Below are 22,403 nucleotides of genomic sequence, written 5' to 3'. Positions count from 1 at the left end.
TGACTCAAAGAAAGAAAAAAGGTGAACCTTATCTAAAAAGAAGTGCTAGAAGGAAGGTAAATTTTAGTTTATGTGGACAAGATACAGTGAGGACACTAAGACAGGATTTTTTGTCCTTTTAGAGTACAAAAATAAGATTGATACTTCTGTGCTTTCTATTCTTGAAAAGATGTAAAATAAAACCCACAAAGTTGTTAAGATATAGTCTAAATTTTCTTAGCAGAGAAAGTAAAGTTTATTTGAAGGTAGCATGCTATATATAAACATAATTGATTTTTAAAGTTAAAAATGTTTTTCCTTTTATAAATATGCTGATGAGATTTCATTTTTAGAAGCATTCAATAGGATTAATACTATAATTTTTTTAAAATAGCATATTGCTGAATTCTGAAAACACAGTATTCTATCAGGAAAGTTAGTCTACACGTTCAGAGAATTTTCATCTCGGTCCTAAATTTTCTGATACTGACAGAACAACAACATAACAAACACTAAAGTAGATACTGTCCAAATATTGTGCTTTACAGCATAGAATATCTTACATACATTCTTTTTCTAAAATACACTTTCAGCATTTGAAATTATAAAAAAATGAAATGAATGTGAAACAAATCAAAAGCTTCATTAGAAATTGGCACACAAAAAGAAAATATCATGCATGTGGAAAATTATGTGCTGTTTTCAGGTGATTCTTTTCCCATTTATTCTTGATAATTAGTATTCCCTTAATTTCAAATAAAACATAAACATGCTTATATAAATGGTATATAACGTTACACAGTGGATGAGGATTTTTCTTACCATATTTCTACTGTACTTGAGAGAAAGCTGGTAATCTTCAGCTGAGGTCAAAGATTGTCATATCAATATGATATAAAAATTTCATTTTGTAAGTTATATTCAAGGAATGTAATTATATGATTGTTTTAAAATTTAATGCATGGTGATTATCTCAAGAATAGTCAAATTAGTTTAACGCATACTGACAAATGGTTAGTGGGCAAAGACAAATCCATTAATAACACTGATCAGCATTAAAATATCACATATCTATGCACTGTGAAAATGATTGCAAATTATATTAGCATTGTGTTTTGACAAAAGAGATTTCTTTCTGTTGGCACATACTTAATAACATGAAGATACCTTAGGCCTACTATTTCTTAACTTGCACTATTCAATTTAATATACTGTTAAAAATGGGTGTTCTGTCACAGTACTAGCAATGCTGGAGGTTGAATAGCAAACAAATTCTGTGCTTCTGATTTGATTTTAAAGTTAAATTAGTAATTTAATTTCTCAATATAGAAATGAAGTTACTTCTGCAGAGAATATTCTGTTGCCAGTGATATTTATGGGCAAATGTTTCCTTCTGTGTAGTTCTCTGTTGAAGGTGTTTCTCTCTTAGTCATTTTCATTTCCTTAAAAGCTTTTTTTATAAACATTAGCATTACTGCCAACATAGAAAAGAAAAAAGTTTATAGAATCATAGAATCGCTTAGGTTGGAAAAGACCTTTAAGATCGTCAAGTCCAACCGTTAACCTAGCACTGCCAAGTCCACCACCGCTAAACCATGACCCTAAGTGCCTCATCTACCCGTCTTTTAAATACCTCCAGGCATGGTGACCCAACCACTTCCCTGGGCAGCCTGTTCCAAGGCTTGACAACCCTTTTGGTGAAGAAATTTTTTCCTAATATCCAACTTAAACCTCCCCTGGCACAACCTGAGGCCATTTCCTCTTGTCCTATCGCTTGTTACTTGGCAGAAGAGACCAACACCCACCTCACTACAACCTCCTTTCAGGTAGTTGTAGAGAGTGATAAGGTCTTCCCTGAGCCTCCTTTTCTCCAGGCTAAACAACCTGTTCCCTCAGCTGCTCCTCATCAGACTTGTTCTCCAGACCCTTCACCAGCCTCATTGCCCTTCTCTGGACATGCTCCAGCACCTCCATGTCCTTCCTGTAGTGAGGGGCCCAGAACTGAACACAGGATTCGAGGTGCGGCCTCACCAGTGCCGAGTACAGGGGCACGATCACCTCCCTGCTCCTGCTGGCCACACCAGTTCTGATACAGGCCAGGATGCTACTGGCCTTCTTGGCCACCTGGGCACACTGCTGGCTCATGTTCAGCCAGCTGTCAACCAGCACCCCCAGGGCCTTTTCCCCCCAGCAGCTTTCCAGCCACTCTTCCCCAAGCCTGTAGCGTTGCATGGGGTTGTTGTGACCCAAGTGCAGGACCCAGCTCTTGGCCTTGTTGAACCTCATACAATTGGCCTTGGCCCATTGATGATCGATTATGAAATCTTATACACTTTATCACTTTACTACTGCATTTTATAAATAACAGATACACTTTTGTAACAAACCTGAACCATTTAAACATATTATTGAATTTTTATGTATTAGGCATAATAAAATAATTCACTTATGTAAAATTCTCTGATTTTTGTAATGCAGGAAGACACTTTTGTGCTTTAATAGCATAATGGCTCAGAGACAAGTATTCTCTATAACGGAGGGCTGCTAAGATGTGTATAGTCTGTACTGCTTTCTGGAAATGTTTCTTATCTTCATGAAACTCCACTCAAAGTTTAGTTTCACAATATTTCTAGTCATCAGGGCAACTTCACAACAACAACACATGCGCCAGCCCTTCCAATATTGACAGGAACTTCCTAAAAAAGGAAAAGAAAAAGGAGGAAACATTTTTTAGTAGACTCCTGTGATAGGACTAGAAGAAATTACTTGCAGATTAAAAGGAAAGCAATTTGTTTATTCAAACTAATGTAGTGCTAAAAAAATAATCTTTAATTAGGGCTCTGAAAACACAGTTTTGGCTTTTTGGGAAAAGGCTTTAGCAGCTGCCGAGAGTTACAGGAGTGTAGGCTGGTGCTGTTGCTCTTAAATTTTATAAGACTTTCATATCCTATGTTCCAAAAAATGTGACCTGTGTAGCTACAAAAGGATCTTGACAATTTTAAATATTTCCTTTTGGTCTCAATGGTGATGGTTATAAATATGAACACTTGAAAGTGCCTCCAGTAGATGGCATTGGTGACAAACACATGCCAGTGCTAACAACAGCAAATTTAAGCACTTCAAGCACAAAATGATTTGTGCAACCTGGTTCACTTGCCCATGCACTGCCTCCACCCTTTAGTCTGAAAAATTTTATACAGTTATTTCACAGGAGAGGCAACCAATATTTTATGCAAGCCCAACTACAGTATTACTGCATCCTAATATATCATTTTTCACAAAACAGTGATAATTTTGCAAGATAATCATTTTTGCTTTGCCCATTATTCGGACAGAATTCTTCCTATCTGCAGGAGGAATTCCTATTATTTATTGGGTAATTCTTCCTATTACCTCTGTCCACTCATTATTTTGAGCATCGTAGGACTCCACGGTATCCAGGTATGTATGGCCATCATAGCCCCCAACAGCATATAATCTGTCCCCCAGAGGACAAATTCCAACAGCATCCCGAGGTACGCTCAAGGGGGCCACTGTTGTCCAAGCATCTGTTTTAGGATCATACCTAGGATGTTTTATCATCAAAATTAGAAATATACATTGTAGAAATGCATTTCAAATTTAAGTTACTGATATTTGCTTCTTTTCTCCTGTATTGTAGTTCAGCTTACATCATAAACTAGTATAGAGAATTAAGAGTAACATGATTAAATATTTAATTTAGCCACTAGAGGGGTCTTCAAGCACGTGAAAAGTGCCCATATTTTTACTTTTTGATTACACTCTCTCCATTTCAATCAGATTAAACAATCAATACATTTTGAACACAAATGAGGCCTGAGGGATAACACGGCCATCAGTTGACTCAGCAAAGTTAATTTCAATATATTCTTTTTTCATTCTCCATAGAGATTTTTGTTTTCTGTTTCTTGTCAGAACTAAAGTTTTCAGATATTTCACTGTAAAAGAAGTTAAGTAAGTATCTCATATAGTTGATAAAAGTTTGTAACACAAAATGCATGGCAGTATTTTACATCAGTGTTGATTTTATTTCTGATATGTACTCAGTTAATTTCCAATGTAAATTCAAGTGAATTCTAGAGTAGTTCCAACTTTACACCATCTAACTGAGAACAAAACTTAGCCATTGTTATTCACAATAAGGAGTTGAATACTTGCTCAGTTTTCCTTTCTTGTCCCCAAATAACGCAAGAGTGTCAATGGATACCCACAGCCCACTAAACAGCCAGAGGAGTTGTCCCCACTCTTTATGTTCCCTTCTCACGCAGGGCTTAAGTGTTGTCTTGTCCTCCTACATTGTGCCGCATGCCACCACAGTGGCAAAGCAACATTTGACACACAATACTTCTGTTTCTGAAAAGAAATGTCCAGTATTTTCTTAAGAACTGTGCTCATCAGTGGAGAATACAAAAATGGGACTAAATAAGGATCAGATAATCAGTATTTTCCTTTTGAAAAGTAATTACTTTGAGAAATGGATATAAAGCCAAGATTTCACTGCTTACTGTTGTGTGCTACCAAAATCATTAGGCCAATGTATTAATGTGCTGTTTGGTTTTAGAGTGTGAATTCAAGCTAAAGTAGTTTGCTTTGGTGCATGTTTACTTTTTTTTTTGCTTGCTAAATCAGACCCTTACCATATGTTTTAGCCTGATTTCCTATAGCAACATAGTTTCTTACAGAAACAAGGCTCTTTCTATCAGTCTCCTCCATCAGAAAATACTATTGCCTGTTTGAGTATGTGCTATTTATTATATTTTTAACCTTTTGGTCAATATCAGCTAAATTATTGGAGGAAGAGAAAATTGAAAAGTATTTAGTTCCTACAATATATGACACAAGTATCCCAAACCTGGGGTTTGGTACTTGAGAAATAGAAAGGTCACATGCTGAATTTGTCTTACTTGTTAAGTTGTCTTTACCTGGCTCCTGGGCAGCTCAAATAGAAGGAGGAGCTGGGAGGAATTTGCTTCTGAGGGTTGTTTTGTTATCACAAGAGCGTTGGAAATCAGTTATTCTGCTCAAAATATTATTTTAAAAAGCACAATACATTTTACAAACTTAACATTCCAATTGTGAAGAGATTTCCCTTGCTGCTATAAATTATTTTGTATTTCCTTCCTGGAATGTTTAAAACAAAAAAAAATTCCTTACCTTTCTACACAGTCAGAAAGTCGAGAACAGTGGTTGGAAGCAGGTGCATCATGACCTCCCACAGCATATAAAAACCCATTGTATGTTGCAACACCAACGCCACCTCTTCTCTTGGACATCGAAGCACATATACTCCATTTGTTTGTGTGCGGATCGAAACATTCCATTGATTTTAAGCAGGAGCTCCCATCTCGTCCACCAACAGCATACAGTCTGGGATAGTTGCCCACAAGAAGGCAAACAATTTCAGTCTTTAGTCTCTCATTTTAATAGGAATTTTATTTGGTTAACTTCATTCAGACCACTTTAAAATTATCATTATGCCTATTATTTGCTATTTGACAGCTATGTTCTGGAACTTTCTTTGCACAAAGGGTTTTGCATGCTATATGAAGGAAGTTATATTCTTCATTTGCAGTGTAAATTTTCAAGGAGTCACATATAAAAATTAAGCTTAAAATGCATGTCAGTTTCTTTAAATGTGAGCTATAGATGGAATTTAATTGAAAGATGCTACGTATGTTTGAAACATATGGATAGTATTCCCTATGACAGGCCTATGGAGTATTTGACATTTTACTATCACATTAAGCATTTTTCCTATACTGTTAATATGTAAAAGAACTTTAACAATATCATTATATATCAAAAACGTATGTCAAAAATATATTAAATATATTTTCCTCAATGTTTGTATTTAAGAAAATCTGCTGGTCAGAAGTTACCGTACAGGTGTGTCATCTTGTCTGTTCAGCCTAAAGGCACTTAGCAAACAACTGGAGATTTAAACCAGGTGATGTTGGGACATCACGTAAGAATAAATGGTGGAAATCCACATTAAAAAGCATGGGGGGATTGTGGCTTTTTGTCAATGAGTTTTACATTTTTTCTTTTGTATTTCAAGCTAACTTGGATGCTGCTACACTATGATAGTATGCATACTGGATGTATTAGCAGGCGTGTTTAGATGTTGAGTGTGCCAATTGTTCAGATCCCTTTCAAATCCTGGCTTTTTTACTTTTACTTACTGCCACGAAATTGAATTTACTTAGTGCAACTAATTAGAGACCTAGGGAACAAGTGAACTTGTTGAATTTTGCTTGAGAAGTACCTGTTTTTTTCCAGTGACTGGAAAAATTTGTAGACCGCTCTGATGTATAATGTAACTAGAAAATTCTTGACCACTGTTAGAAGAATACAAAATTTCTAGCTCTCTTCTAATGTTTGTGAGTGGAAGACAGACTTGAGTTCTGCTGTGCAGTTTGTTGCTTGACCCATAAAAATCTTTAGGATTTGATTTGTTTTCTTTTCATATCATGCCATTAGATACAGTCTACTTGTTTACACAGCTTTCACAGAGAGAGGAAATCACTGTATATACAAACAGATTGGTTGGGATTTTTTGTTTTCCCTAACATGCCTAGAAACATGGTAGTGTTTCCCATTCTCTAAGGAGAAGAACAAATATACCATTATTGACTGATGTTGTCAATAGACAATTTATTGGTCAAAAAGTGTTGCTCCACAGAAACTTAAAGTCTTTTCTGGTGGGGTTGAATAGAAAAAAAATATGGCATGACTTAGGGAAACAGGAAAAGGAGAAGCATTCTGCTTGGTTAGACTGCAGCAGTAGCACTGAATGATGGACATTTGATCTCAGCTTCCCCTGGTATGCCAGAAATTACATCACTAGACTAACAGACGTGATTTAAGCCGGGCTGGAGACAGCTTGTATCTGGAGTGATTGAGAACAGAGTCAGGATCAGGCTGGATTTCCTCTTTGACAAAGTGGTTTCCTGCATGTCGCTGTGGAAGGTACCAACAGGAGTTTCTGGTGAAGTTTATGCTGAGAACATTTCCTCTGAGATACAACAGGGACTCAAACAGGCAGTTCTGCCTCTCTTGGACTTTTGAGTTAATGATTAAAATCATGTCATTTTTGAATGCAAAACCCTGACTTGTTTGTGAAGAAGTTTTACATTTGCATATATCTGTTTGCCAGCTTCTTTGTTTCTGCTTTTTATCTTTCTTTCTCTGGAATTTAAGTAGTGAACAGGGAAGCCAGTGATAAAGTTTCAGAATAATTGCAGTTGTCTGCCTGCAACTGTAATATTCCCGGCCCCTACAACCTGTCATTGCTAAGAGCTTTCCACAGATTTAAACAGGCTTTCTAGAGAGGTGGTCGATGCCCCAAGCCTGTCAGTGTTTAAGAGGCATTTGGACAATGCCCTTAATAACATGCTTTAACTTGGTCAGCCCTGGATTGGTCATGCAGTTGGACTAGATGATTGTTGTAGGTCCCTTCCAACTGAAATACTCTATTCTATTCTAAATAAGGAGGAAGGTTGGCTCAAGCCATGCTTTCCAACGTAACCTGTGGCCTTTTACAAGGCTTTTGTATTTCCAGCACCAGACTAGGATGCTAAAGAAGGAAAACAGAATTCTGTTAGGCATTAATTTATGAATTGTTCTTTCTCATGCTGAAATACAACTTCTTTCAAATAGGAATGTACAACAGGCAGTAACACACTGTTCAATACAGGTTACACACTAGATTCATACACATGTCTGTTCCCATGTAAAAATGCTTGAGTGTCTTTAGTGTCTTAGGGGGATTTTAAATAAGTTTTGAAAATTTTATTGGGAAAACCAATGTGCAGTGAATGCATGATCTCAGTATATTCAAGCAATAGATGAAGGGCAGAATAAAACTGGGTAGGATAAGATTTATAGAAGGCTGTGTATTCCATACCTAATTATTAAACTTGTCTTCCTTTCATTGAACACACCATATACCTTTAGCCTTTTAAAAATTATTCTTGACTGTGAACTTGTATGTTAAAGTTGTAGATGCATGCAGGAGATGTAAAATGAGAGGAATGACTTTGTTTCTGTACAAGTTCTTCCAAAAGGTACCTCCTTAGACACATTGATTTTAAAATGTAAACATAAACTTGGAATATTTTTTTAAAGTAGCTGATCTTATATCCCCATGAGTTATATTCTAGGTAAAATTCTGACATGTATGTAATAACATTTTCAAATTGATATAACTTAGAAGGGTTGAAATATGTTTAAAACATGACTGCAAGTTTGAAAACAATTTACCACACAACAGAGGAAAAGCTTTTCTTTCTTATTTTTGTGCATTACATTTTCTCTTTGTTTTCTTGACGTGATTAATCACTATAAGATTGAAAAGAAAATTTAAGAAACTGTATTTCCAAGGAAGGAAGCAAATGAAAAATCAAAGAGAGTTTTTCCTGTTGACATACTTGCTATTTAATGCTGCAACCCCTACAGTGCTTCTAGGCGTAGACATGCTAGCAACGTAATTCCATTGCCGTGCTTGTGGGTCCCATCTTTCTACAGTATTAAGGTAACTCCATCCATCATGGCCACCAACAGCATACATTGGTCCTTCAAGCATTGCTACTCCTTAAAAAATAGAATTAGGGACAAATTACAGTATCTAATAAATTCAGTGACCGATAGTGTATTAACTTCATACTTTAATTCCCTATATGCAGACAAGCGATTTCAGCTGGTATTAAATTACCTAAAAGCTGCCTTGTCACTTGGCAGAATAAACAAATATAAACAAAATACTTCATATACAATGTTTTTCTGAATAAGCATTATCTTTTGCCAAAAGATTAGAGGAAAGCTGCTTTAGTTCTGATGTTCTCCTCTTGGACTTTTATCTCTTCCACTTCTGTTGACCTTGTTCTGAATCAAATTTGAGCTCCTAAATGAGAAACAATGCTATTCTTTTAAAGAAAGGCAAAGATTGAGCCAGGCAATGAAAAATATGCCCAAACCTACCAACTAGCCCTTATTCTGAGCCAGTTGAAGCTCTGTCCTGCCAGCGTGAAGCCTGAGTGGGTAGGTAGCTGGCTGTCCTTACTAGCTAAAGTACCATAACATTTTAATGCCTGTAAGGGGAACACACTTTTGGATAAGAGCTGGCTTGTATCTGTTGTCCTTGAGGCACAGGAGAGTGCACTTGGCTGTCTCTGCAAAGCTCTGTGTGGACATACCCTGTGTCATTGTCCTTCTCCACAGAGAAGGGCTTTGGTGCCTCCTCTTTGGGGAGCTGCTGCTGCTGTTTGCTTCTTTGTTAGGTAAGGCAAAATGTTTGAATCTGGCCGCTTAAAAGTTTTCTAAATCTGTCTTTTTCAGCCCTAAATATACATGGCCTGATTTTTTCAAAAGTGCTAACTCTCCACAAAATCACATTGAAGCTAATAGGAGCTGTAAGTGTAAGGCAGCTTTGCACACCAGGCTGATGCACAGACAAAAGCCTAACTCTGGGCACTCAAATTTACCATTGTGACCTACTTGGGTAGAAATATGCCCCTGCAGTTGGTAATTATAAAGACTTCAGTGAGAATTATTTAATCTGTTTTGTCTTCTTTCCCTTTGCTTTTAGTATTTGCTTTTACAAATTTTATAGACTACCTGGTAAGAACCCTACACTATACTTTCTCCACCAAGTGGTGGAGAAGGTGATATAGGCCACAAAGATTTACCAAATAATTCTAGATCAATCTTTTTCTATTATTCGTTAAAATAAAAATATTCTATGTCATTTGAACTTACCAATGATTTCAAACAATACCTGTTTCTGCAAACTTAAGAGAAGCCAGCTTTTTCATAAGAACTGTGCTAGATAAATCATTCAGAAATCATCATATTCCCTCCCTTATAGTCTCAACTGTAAACTTATCCTTATTTTTTATAGTTCCAGAAATAAATTTCAGATTTCACATTCACATTATTCATTCACTATGAATAATATTAAGGATTATTGTGCAGTAAAGACCCATAGATACTAAGCCATGGCAGAGGTCTGTAAAACTTCTTGTAATTACAACATAAAAATCAGTGAGGTTGTACTTACTTCCTTACTGCAATGTTTTCTTCAGTGTGAGTAATTCTCTGATCTGATTTTCAGAGGTGTTTGGTACCTATGGGCTTAACTTAAGTCATAATTCTAAAAAAACTGAAAATCAACTGTTATTATATTGCAAACATATCTCTTGACCACTAAATTGGACGAAAAGTTGATTATTTTCACTGTTGCTTATATTTTGGAATTTTCTAACAGCAAAATTAACTCTGGAAGACCAGTGCAAGTTAGATGAATGCAAATAAATGTCACTGTCATAAAATTATGGCAATAGGCAACTCGGTTTTTGAAAAATATCTTCGACAAATATTGCCATGTGTTATTAAATGCTTTAAAAAGTTATGTCAGCAGTGTTTGTGTCAATCAAAATTCATTTGCATATGATCCAAGGTATTTACAAAAAAGAGCACCTCTTACCTAGGCCATGTCTGTGTGTTGACATAGGAGGCATTATAGTCCAAACTTTGGTGATAGGGTTGAAACATTCAACAATATTAGAAGTTTTCAGACCATCTCTTCCTCCCACAATATAGAGCTTGTTGTCAATTACTGCAACTCCAAACTGTAACCGTCTGCCATTCATGGTACCAATTTGTATCCAACTATTAGTCCTAAGGTCATATTTTTCAATCGTAGTGGTACCTGTTAAAAATGTAAATATTATGAAATAACCATGAACTGATCAGTACCAGCAGCCAGTAGTCAGTACAATCCAAAATATTATTAAATTGTAAAACATTGAAATTCTGTGTGTGGACTTTTACTGTGGCTCCCTGAGAACTTCAGTTACGAAATGTGAACCTAGTGAGAAAGCCGCATTAAGTGCGTGCATATATGATTGTCAAATTTATGAGAATAAACTGGTGGCAAGAAGATGCAGAATTAAATGCCAGCAAATTTTTTAATACTGCAAATTTTGGAGATAAGTTAAATCCGTTACTCATTTAAATACCATGAAGGTAGTTTTTTGTGGGTTTTTTTTGGGGGGGTTGGGGTTTTTTTTTTAATTCCTTATGAATATGGTATGTCACAACTATGTACTCTTTAACCATGTTTGTTCTCAAACCATTAGTGATATCAGAAACTGAAAATGCATCCATGTGTCTGCCTGACTTAGGACTTGGGCCTGCATCTTCATGAATAGTCTGGATATTTTCCTTTTTGTGATGGAGACAGGTAGAAGGCTGAGTGGGGTGTGTGTACACACTTGCTTTCCCACAGGTAGCTTCCCTGAGGTTCACCTTTGCAGCTGCCTTGCTTGCCTGCTGTAATATATAAGCTGTATTTTCAATTTTTTTCAGGTCACTGAACTTCTAGTAATGTTTTTACTGCAACTATTCATAAGGCCCTAGCTCTCTGCCATTCAAAACTGATACTTTTCCATGCACTGGCTCCTGTCAGTCACTCAGCAGCCGTAATTGCTCCTTTGAGAGCTGATTTAGCACAGTGGGGATATGGCTGAGTAACAACCAAGGTAGAAGAGGCAATTGGCAGTTGCACATACAGTGCACCCTGGAGCTCAGCTTCAGCTCGGCTGAAGGCAACCAGGTGCGAAAAGGAGAGATGATTTCCTGCCTGTTCCTTGACTGGGATTTGAGACTAAAGAAGTAGTATTTTGAGAATTACAATAGGCAGTGAGTGGCTAAGGAATGATTTACAACAGCAAAACGACCATGCAATAAAGCAGAGAAGAAAGGTAGCATTTGGTTTAAAGATCTGCTAGAGATCATCTGCTACACTCAACAAATTTAGTGAAATAAGAGTTTATCTCATATCTTTTCTCTCCTCTACATGCTTTTCCAGATGCATAGGATGCAGGGGAAAGAAACTACCAGATCCATGTGCAATAAAAAAAAGAAATTCTACTTTTTCCCCTTTCCTGTCTTCTTTTATTCTGAGCAACTGGATTTCTCTGACTGTTCTTTCCATTTTGTTAGTCGTCTTTGCTTTGATTCCCTCTCATTTATTGTATGTTAATATGTGAGTGCCCCAAAGTTCTCAGCTTCAAAAGAAGTATCTCACATACTAACTAAAAAACAGGAAAAATACATTAAGGTATACAGTGTGTTCACGCACACCCTGTAAGCTGTAATTTTTACAGAGCCTTGAAGGTAGGTTTTGAAATTTAATGTGGCTTAGGCACATTCATATTTTTCAAAATACTAGCCCAAAAGTGGCTCTTTGATCTTCTTTTGATCATTTGAAGTTGAGACTTGACTTCGTATACTACCTGAGATAAGAGCAAAACCAAACCGGGCGTTCCCTGAGAGTTTTCTTTATCACAGAAAGCGTATTATTGCCTGGGGTGGTAGATACTCCCTTCTCAGAGTTGTGCTTCCAGTGCATCGTAGTCTCTTAGGTGCTGTTTCCTTTATCTTATAATCCAGCCCAGGCTCAAAGTATGAGTCAGAGCTGTAGAGGACAGCAGGCAGGAGAGGAAGTGCTGTTCTTCTTAACCATCAAAAGGCAAAAGTTCAAACAATTGGCTTTATTCCAAGGTAATAAGTAAAAGAGGCACCAACAGGAAGTGCAGATGTTGACTGAAATAGCCCTTTCTTTGCATAACCTTCACTGAGAAAAACCTATTAGAAAATTTTATTCTTATTTTGGTAGAATTTAGTTTAAAGATTACCTTGAACGATCAGGTTTTTTATATAATTCATAAATAATCAGTATCGCTGATGAAACTATACTAATTGCTACAGTTTAACTTCATTTTGCTAAACTGTCCTAGGTATGAGTGTTTTCATGTTGTGATGGTGATGAATGTGTATTTTACACTTGGTTTGTTTGCATAGAGACAGTAAGGTAGTACTGCAAGATCTCTCATATAAGAAAAATCCATCATCAGCAACTTCTTGCAAACCATGAAATGGATTAACTTCTTTGTGATTCTATTAAAAGTGAACTCACACAGCTAAAAGTAATACTGTACAGCAAGTCACTAGACTTTAAAATAATTATAGTTCTTTGGCTCCAAGCTGTGGGTTTGAAGTTAAGGTTCCTGTAGAAATTATTTAATATACTGCCCACTAAATAGAATAGTGTAATGTGTAAAGCTGTAAGCTGATTGCAATTGTGAAAATCAAATAATAAAAACTGGAATACATTTATAACATTTAGCTTTCAACTACAAACCTGAAAAAAACCTGCATACGAAGTGCTGAAAAAAAGCTGCACATACCACTGCACTTATGAAAAAGTGCAAATCTTTCCATCTGAAATGTTATAATAAGGATTGATAAGCTTTAACTAAGAGTTCTCAATAGTTCAGTAATGCTCTTCGGTTTTATTTTTCTCTTCTTTAAAAATTTTTCCAGCCTTCTAACTTTTGTCAAAAAATGGAGCACAGGGTTCTGAACCAACATTAAATGAATCTTGAAATAGTTTGAATATTAATTTTTTCTTCTGATTTGTAAAGTCAAACTATATGCACAAATTCTTACAAAATTTAATTTTAAAATCACCACCTGAATCAAACTTCTTTAGTCTACACTTCAGGATGTATGTGTATCATTTAAAAGCATATGATTCTTGAAAGAAGAAAGAACATCTAACACATAGGATTGTGGTTTGTGGGTTTTTTTCCCTCTTTTTCATCCCTAAATTGCTGTTTTCCTAACAGAAATCTTTAAATAATTGTCATGTATTCACTGGGTGTCTGTAATACAATTAATTAATACAATTAAATTAATTTCTGAACTTACCTTTAGTGGCATCCATACCTCCTACAGCATAAAGTGCACCCACTGTAGATTTTCTAGGCTTAGTTCGAGGACTCTGCATCATAGACCGTCTTTCTGGTAGAAGATGGTACTTCATAGCCTCCATGAGAAGTTTCTGACACTCTAGGTCGTCTGCAAACATTGGACTATTTTCTAGATCGGCTAGTAACTAAGAAATGAAAAGTGAGGATCTTATGTATATCTAAATCATTAAAATTGTATGTACTTTAGTAATTAAAGTATTTGTAGCTACAAACACTCATTTTCAGTTCACCTCTCACTCAAGCTTTGCTGAAAACTCTGCTTTAATGCAAACAAAACAATATAAAGCTAGGAAGAAAAAGTTTTTAAGTATGATGTTTTTGCTTTATTTTTTCCAAAAACTTTCTTTTAACCTTTAGAAAAGGTTAAAAATGCAAATGTAGTACTGCACCCTCTGAATGCAAAACTCCTTTTGATATGAGCATAAACAAATCTAACATATAGTGCTGGACATCTCTGTGAATATCAGAATATATTAAATGAGGCATATATTTAAAATTAAATGTATATAGTATTTTGATACTTAATCCAAAGTTGAATATTTGCAGCTTCACACATGGAGATGCGTAAAGTAGCTGTAGTGTCCTGACAGTCTTGACAGTCCTATAAGCTTTTCTGATGAGATATATAGATTCTTCTATGGCACAGATACAACAGTGTCAGCTTACTATAAAACAGTATGTCCATCTCTGGAATTTATTCGATGAAGTCTCTTTTATATTCTTAAAGGACAAGTAATGTCAATGCTCAGAATAGTCAGCAATAATCTAAACCCTTTTGTTTTTGTCTACGTTTTATGCCAATAAAGAAATAAGTATTGTGCCTTATCTGTCCTGCAGTTTGGTAAATCTAAATAAATATCTTTGCATGGTATCTAAGTTGCTCCGTTATTACAGGAAAACTGCTACTATTGCTATCCAACAAAGAAACACTGTACTTTTGTAATACCATTAGATTGAAATTTTTATAGAGAAAATTCTGAGCCTAGTAATTACACTGGCATTGTGGGATTTTTTTTTATCTGTCTTTACAAATAATAAGCATACCCACTATACAGTTAAAAAAAGGGGAGGGGGGGGGGGGGGGCAAAAAAAACGCACCAAAAACTCAACCAAAAAACGCCAGCCAAAACCAGAACCTTTCCACAGAATTCTTTTCTCTGTCTAAATGATGCTTGAGACAAGCATTTCAGTTCGTAATTCAGTTCCCTGTTAGCCCTTCACTTTCATACCTGGGGTGGAAGTAGAGGCAGTCTAATATAAGAAAGAAGCATTCCTAGGTCTCGTTGCCGGTTTTGCAAATCATGCCTCACCCACATCATTAACGCCTGGAATATGGCTTCTTCATCTGGAACGTTGATGTCATCGCTAGACAAGAGCTTTGCAATTTCATTAGCAGGGAGTAAAAGAAATTCCTGATTTTTTATTACTTCTGTGAAGTGTTCCTAAAAAGAAAAAAGATTTCAATGCACTGATGATTTTCACACCTTGAAATAACATTTTCTTAGACAATGTAGGCTTTGCATATGTTTCATTCCTGTTCTGTTCTATGGTATAGGAAAATGCAATATATATTCTAAAGATCTCTGAATCTCCTTCTACCACTTAAGGGAGATTTTGGTTGCTTTTTGCTGCCTTACTCTTGCAGGACTGAAGAATAATGATCATCTTCACGCTATCATGCTTACAGATGTGTTTGTCAGACTTCTTGTCAGTATGTCCTGTCTTAGGGACTTGCCACTGGCAGTTTTGTCCATCAATGTGATCTTAACACTGCAGCTTAATAGAAAAACAATTTGAAGATATAATGTGTATCTTAAGAATGTCAAGTGGGCATTCAAATAAACTCTGTAACTTCTGTTACAATCAGATTCGAAAGTTTTAAGCAAATTACATTGAAACCTTCCAATCCTTTTGCAATGAGCTGTGCCAGGTGTTGACTGTATGTCTCTGCTCTTAGTAGCAGAAAATACAGCAAGGGAAATTAAACTCCCTGTTCTAACAGTACTTTTTGAGCAACAGAAAATTAGACAAGTCCCAACAAAGGGGTCTCAGTATTTAAGCTATTGCTATGATAAAACTCACCAGCTCCAGAAATGGCCATGAATATTAAATCCCTGGAATCTTTCAAAGAATTATTTTTCATAAAAGTAATATATTGTACAGTTGAGTTACAACAATAATAGAATTGATAGTAAAATATATTAAGTATGCTTGTTTGTGCTAATTCCAAAAGCAAAAAGAAATTTTGTTAACAGAGATGGATTTTTTATGTTACTTGCAAAGAAATGCATATAGGAATTCATGTCTGTATCTGAAATCTTAATTTCCATTTATGTCCCTAGAAGCAATATATCTTATTTGGGAACCAGACTGAAATAGGGCAGAAATTTTAGTAATTGATATTTGTATTATTTGTTTTCAGTAGTTTCTTAGCTTTCTGTAACTCTTTTTGAGAGTTCCAAGCATGTAAATATAGAAGTATCAGTGATTAAAGGAGATGTTAACTTTGCTCTGTTATGCATATCCTGCTTTAATATTTTGTGACATTCAGAGAATAGGAACAGGAAGACCAGTCCACATTTAGTTACAAATATAGCACAAGATGTTTATCAGAACAAGCTCTATCTGCACGAAAAGATACCAGGCAGGAAACTGTTAATACTTTGGTTCAATGACTAAAGTAATTGAAGGGGAAGGTCTCCATTGTGTCTGTTTTTATTGAATGGATGTGGTGTTTACAGCTGATTATCTTCTGAAAATGTTTAAATACTACTAGTTCATTTGAATGGTCTCTATATTTACGGTATGACTTTATAGACTTTCCCCTAAGGTACACATTTTCAAGTGGTTGAGGTTGGCATGAAACAAAACAGAATGTTTTATTTATCCTCTTCCACAACACTTATGTGTGTATGCATTGTTCTGATCTCTTGTTCTCCAAAGTTTTTTTAAAAACAGCTCAAGGGTTTAAAAGAACATTTTCTTTACGGTTATTTCAAAGAGGTGCAGATTTCCTCTTCTGTCTCTAAATTGTCAGTAGCTGCAAACTTGGTAGGTGGTTTTATGACATGCAAGGTCCTCTTTCATGGCAGCATTCTCAATCTGTGTTGGACACGAGATACAGGAGGTCGTTCTAGAGGTGGAAATGCTCCCAGTTGTTTTCAGGAAGACATAGTGTAAAGCCTATATGTGCACAGTACTGCTGAGTCTCGTAGATTCGCTATGATCCTTCACATTAGACAGTGTTCTTAAAGACCCAACTGTCACTTCTGTGACACACAGTTTTAAAAAATTAGTAAAAGTCTAACTCCTAGGGAAGACTGAAGGATTCAAATGATGAAAAAAAATCTAACCAAAAAAGGCTCTCTTACTGTCTCACATCATAAAATCATATATCTAACCATATGATTTTATTTCAATTTTGCAGAAATCTGGACCATGAATTTTAAATGCTTAAAGTTGATGCCCGTGTGCTGGGGCTGGTGGGAGAAAAGAGGCAACAGAGGAGGGGAGAAGTTCCTGATTTTGGCTGAGTATAAAATGGTGTGGAGCAGCAAGGACAGCACTATTATATAGAGGCTGAGTGAACCTCTATCTTAAATACCCATTTTCAAACTTTAAAATATAAAAGGAATCTAGATGCCTGCTAAACAAACCATTTGTTAGTATGACAGGAAGGACCACGACCAGTGCCCTCAATCTGCACAAGCCACACTCATTTATTTCAGCATGTGGAAGTGTGCAATCTCTTGCTAGAATGCTCTCAGCATTATGAAGCCTCTAAACTCGTTTTGACATACTATGCTAATATTTCAAGCATAAAGCTGCCATGTGTCTCCTGACAAGTAGTTCTTTTTATATCTATTTAGCTGTAGCAGTTGCTATTCTTTTTGTGTTTAAAGTTGCTATAGCACATCTTGTTGCCCTGAATATTTATCCCTTGATTTGGTTTCACAGCAAGCTATCTTGTTTCTCTTTTCCCACACTCTGAATATTCATTTCTTGCTTTGAGCTAGAGGAGCATTATGCTCCAGTCACGGATGTGCTTCTTTTTAGCATTCCAAATCTTTCCCATACATTCTTTATTCTGTTTCTTTTTATGTGCGTCTCACCTTAAAATCAGCTTTAGAATTTTCTTTGTGTTGAATCGAAAGCATAAGAATGGGCCATTGCTGTTTGCCTCTTGACATTAGCCATGTTAAGACTCTATTACACTTTTGGAAGAAATGCATACAAATCATACTGCAAATTCAAGTTCAATAAGCATGTCCTTCTACAGGCAATACTCTGAAATGGGAAACAACAGAACTGAATATTTGTTTTTCTACGCATGCTCTTCTCTCCTTCCAATACTCCTGTAACAGTCACAGTTCTTAAATTTCCCTTTGGAGACTGAGCTGGGCAGAGATGTCCCTGCGCCAGGGACTTTACAGAACTGACCCCGTCAGCATAGCAAGAGCAGAGCCACTGCATCAGTCTTGGAGAGAGCAGCAGCCCTGAGCCCCGCTCAGCTGGCGCTGCTTCACCAAAGCCCATATGTTTTCCAGGAGAGTATTCACACTTGCTGTTAACATTATACTTGCAAAGCAGTTAGATTGTTCGCCTTACCATAGTGTACGTGTGTGCCACCCTCAGGAGCTCTGTGCAGCCCTGAGCATCTCCGAAAGAGCGAATCCCCAGGCAGTTGGAAGGATGGAGCTGCTTCATGAGGAAGTTGCAGCATACCTCAATAACCTGGGATAGCTGGAGAAGACAAGCTGCAGCCAGCAAACTTTCTATAGTGTCTTCCTTTAACTCTAGAATACCTGTGCAGTTTGCATATAGGGGGCGAAAAAAAACATTTTCAATAATTTTCTTTGTATTTTTATTGCTTGAAAGCTTCCCACTCCCCAATTTTTCTCCTCCTCTGAAAAATTTTGAAAAGAAGTGTCCTGTGATTTACAAATTCATTTTCCTTTCTTGCTGAAGGATTCTTTAAACATATGTTTTAACAGACTTAAAGGATTTGGTGGATTTTGAATACAATGATACAAAACTACATTTTTATTGGAGCTTTACCTGATTTTGCCTGAAAAAAAAAGTGAAATAAAAGTGTGATTAGAGAGAAACATTTCCTAAAATTCATTTATTAATTCATAAAAATATGTATCATAAGTTTATATTACACACAAGAACTTTGGTATCAAAAGCTAGGAAATGTCAGCAGTGTGTGCAGTGTGGATTTCTTCCATCATCTACTTGTGCATTTAAATTTTTAATGAAATTATTACATGACGTGAGAATTTTGGTATGTTCATAGATAGTCTGGAAGGTGTTATTTTAATAAGATCTTCCATTCTTGTTGCTCAGTGGATGGATCAATTCCCTGGTTGCTAAAATCCTATTCTGAAAAAAGAACTGTGGGGTTTTTTTATGACTGTGTTTTCCACGTATCATTACAACATCCCATTGCCTCAGAAACATTAAGTTCTTTTCTAGGTTCTTCTGTGAAAGGATGATACACGCCATCTCCATTTAACACATGGAGAAGGGTGGTATCGAGAGATTACAGTCAAAATTATCATCAGAGTAGAACTGTAAGAGGTTTCTCATCCAAAGTTCACTTCTGATTTATTTCAGTAGAATATGTAAATAATTCGGAAAGTTATAGCTCTCATTTCTGAAAGTCACATTTATATTTCATTACCTAGGAAAAAAGCAGCACTCAGTTTAGAGGCTTGGTTATTATCACATGAAAACCTATGACAGAGGCAGTAAGAAACTCCGGTTTGCCATGGCAGTCTTCAGCGGTCTTAGCACAATCCCATCTCTTCCTGATGCCCCTTGCTTTGTAACTTAAATAATACCTTCCTACTTCTGCAAGAAATGAGGAAGGGCTGGCAGGGTGCAGAATAGGGCAATGTTTGGGTTTGGTTTTTACTATACAACTCAGAACAGTTACTGAATGAGAGTATATAGCAAAATTGGTACGTATTCTTGTAAACAAAGATTGCAATATAAAAAAAGCAAAGAGGGCATCCTGATTTCACAAGCAAACTTACACTATTTCATAGTCTGTCATTTGCTTTTATAGTCTTATATATGTTCTTTCATATGGTTTTGCATGAAGTAAACTGAAAGAGATGAAGTTTAATCAAGTGGGATGATTTTGGATAACAAGCAGCCCGCCACCCAGCTTCTTTGTGCTTGTACTAATCTATTTCCTTGGATAATGTTTGCTAATTCAGTGCCACAATATCACTGCATTATACATGTTATGCAGCATTCCCTCTGGCCCTCTGTATTTATCCCCTTGTTTGTACCCACAAACAGGGTCTATTTTGTATATAGAAACTTATGTTTCTGATCTGGGCTGCAGATTGCTTAACCTTCTTGAGATTTCTGTCTTTATGCAACAGTCCAGATTTATCAAGTGTCTGACCTAGCGAGTGAAGAATTCTCCTATTTTTAACATTTATGCTAATGCCAATATGATGAATATAATGGGGTCTTTGTTTTACTTTGATCTTTTTTAAAAAATATATTTTAAGCCCTTTTAAAGTACTATAAAAATATCAATAGATACATATGATACATCTTCAACCTTCCCATCTCAGTATTGAAATTGTGTTATTTCATTCAAAAGCAAACAAGCAATGTCCTGTGTGGGACATCAGATGACAAGGATCTAGTCAATGTTATTGATAATAGCTGTTAGCTGAGGGAATGGATCTGTTTACGAGCAAATGTTCATAAATTCAGAAAGTTGTTCTTCCGGTCAGTTAAGTGTTGTTACTTCCTGGGGAAGTAATTTTCTCCTTTTGAGATCTGGGCATTTTTTTGTCACAGAACTGCACAGCTTGGTGGGGGAAAAAGGGTTTCCCTTTTACCTTTCTGGCTGGAGTAGCTGCCGTCTGCATTGAGAGGCTTGCCAAACACCAGAATGTGCAGACTTCCAGCATCTGCATAGGTTTGAATGATCTGGATGTTTTTAATTGTAATATATACTAAAATAGTGGTCATATTCCACAGCATTTTCCCCTGTTCACTACAGAGTAGATGAAAGGAATTTCACAGTTCTCTGAGTTGGTCTTTTTGGCTATTTGGTTCAACTGTTTCGGAGTCAGCAATACAGGGGTAAATAGCAAGCATGTTGAAAATGGGAGAAAATAAATTGGGGAGAAAGTATATATACAGCATTCTGGTATTAAAATAAAATATTTAATTTCATTAAGATAAATGAAAATATATTTTTTCAAGAGAACATAAGTAAACCTCTTTCAGAATGTGGTGGCACTTTCCCATGGTAAAAGTTGCTCTACTCGTGGGTGTAATCATATTCCTGTTTTCCTATGATTATTCCTACTCAAGAGCCTTGAGTGAGCCAAATAACTGCCACCCAGGCAGACCATTTCTATGGCTACCAATGAGAGGAAGGTTCATAGTACACTATTCTGTGTCACTACATGAGGTGGGCAACAGGCAAAATATGTCCCTCTCTCATTAAAATTCCTAAAATAATTTGTATCTAATTAGAGAAAGATGTCCAATATGAATTTATATGCTAACTTTTCTGCATATCTTCTAGAATAAGTTATTATGTAAAACAGTAACATTTATTCATCCTCTCTAGAGAAAGATTTACATCACGTATGCATGATTTATGTACTAGTATGAAATGGAAGAAGCGATAATTATGTAGGCATTGAATAGACTTTCTCTTTCTTTACAAGAATGATGTGGGTAATGGGGGAAGAATTACCTGTGTAGGCATAGCGCACCAAAGCGTTCAACGCATCAGGGTCTACTCCCTCCATCTTGATCTCCTCTTGTTTTGCTTCACGCACATCATTGGTAAACATTGCAGCAAAATAATCAGACACTGCACTGAGAACCAACCTTGAAATAAAAGCATTTTAGGAGGACTGCAATTTACTTCATAATCTCAATAGCAAGCATGAAATCCAGTATTATTATATAATAAATTGTGTGTGCAATAGAAACATTATCTTTAGCATAGGATTCAAATCTTACAGCAGTAAGCAATAAAGTTAGAAAGGTAATTAATGATCTAGTTTTCTCCCATAGTGCTTGTTTGGGCAGATTTTCTTCACTGATTTCACTATAGTTTGACAGCAGCAAGAAGGGAAGATGGACAATAACAATGGGTCATATTTTAATTTCATTCTATTTGAAATAATGACTATGAAACATTGATCACATCATTGTTTTATTCCATTGTTAGTTGATGTCCTAATTATAGTAACCGTTCTTTCATAACTAAACAGGGTAGGCATAAATTGACCTAGCATTTGGAAATTTCAGGCTTTGAAGCCATGTAAACACTACTGGGAAGTGTACCTGTGAGCTGGAATCTTTTGGTCTCCAACTATGAGAAGAACATCACACAGCTGCTTCTGCTGCAGATAGTTTTCCATTTTGCGGAAAGTTTGCTCTGCATGGTTTGTAGACTGGAAATACTCATCTGAGCCATTGGTGTTCATTCCAAGCACTGAGCTGCTGGTCGTTGACAGCCTGCAAGGGAAAGAGGCAGTGATGAGTGTAGCATTATAAATGCTGATTACGTTC

The 22,403-nt window shown here is 36.2% G+C and overlaps 1 protein-coding gene across 1 annotated transcript in view; it reads right to left on the bottom strand.

Annotated features, from left to right (window-relative positions):
- Positions 1–202: 202 nt before the first annotated feature.
- KLHL4 (kelch like family member 4) overlaps positions 203–22,403 on the bottom strand; it is a 47,265-nt gene continuing 25,064 nt past the window's right edge. The window contains exons 2-11 of the mRNA XM_075161960.1: positions 22,176–22,349; positions 21,577–21,713; positions 18,444–18,640; positions 15,065–15,277; positions 13,774–13,960; positions 10,484–10,708; positions 8,430–8,592; positions 5,155–5,367; positions 3,373–3,544; positions 203–2,675 (exon numbers count right to left, since the gene is read on the bottom strand). Coding sequence (XP_075018061.1) covers positions 2,616–2,675; positions 3,373–3,544; positions 5,155–5,367; positions 8,430–8,592; positions 10,484–10,708; positions 13,774–13,960; positions 15,065–15,277; positions 18,444–18,640; positions 21,577–21,713; positions 22,176–22,349 — 1,741 coding nt within the window. The 3' untranslated portion in view covers positions 203–2,615. The remainder of the gene's footprint in view (positions 2,676–3,372; positions 3,545–5,154; positions 5,368–8,429; positions 8,593–10,483; positions 10,709–13,773; positions 13,961–15,064; positions 15,278–18,443; positions 18,641–21,576; positions 21,714–22,175; positions 22,350–22,403) is intronic.

Source organism: Calonectris borealis, chromosome 13, assembly GCF_964195595.1.
Source record: "Calonectris borealis chromosome 13, bCalBor7.hap1.2, whole genome shotgun sequence".
In the NCBI taxonomy this organism is placed as follows: Eukaryota; Metazoa; Chordata; class Aves; order Procellariiformes; family Procellariidae; genus Calonectris; species Calonectris borealis.
The sequence above is the reverse complement of the archived record's forward strand: the minus strand, read 5'-3'. Positions and strand labels throughout refer to the sequence as shown.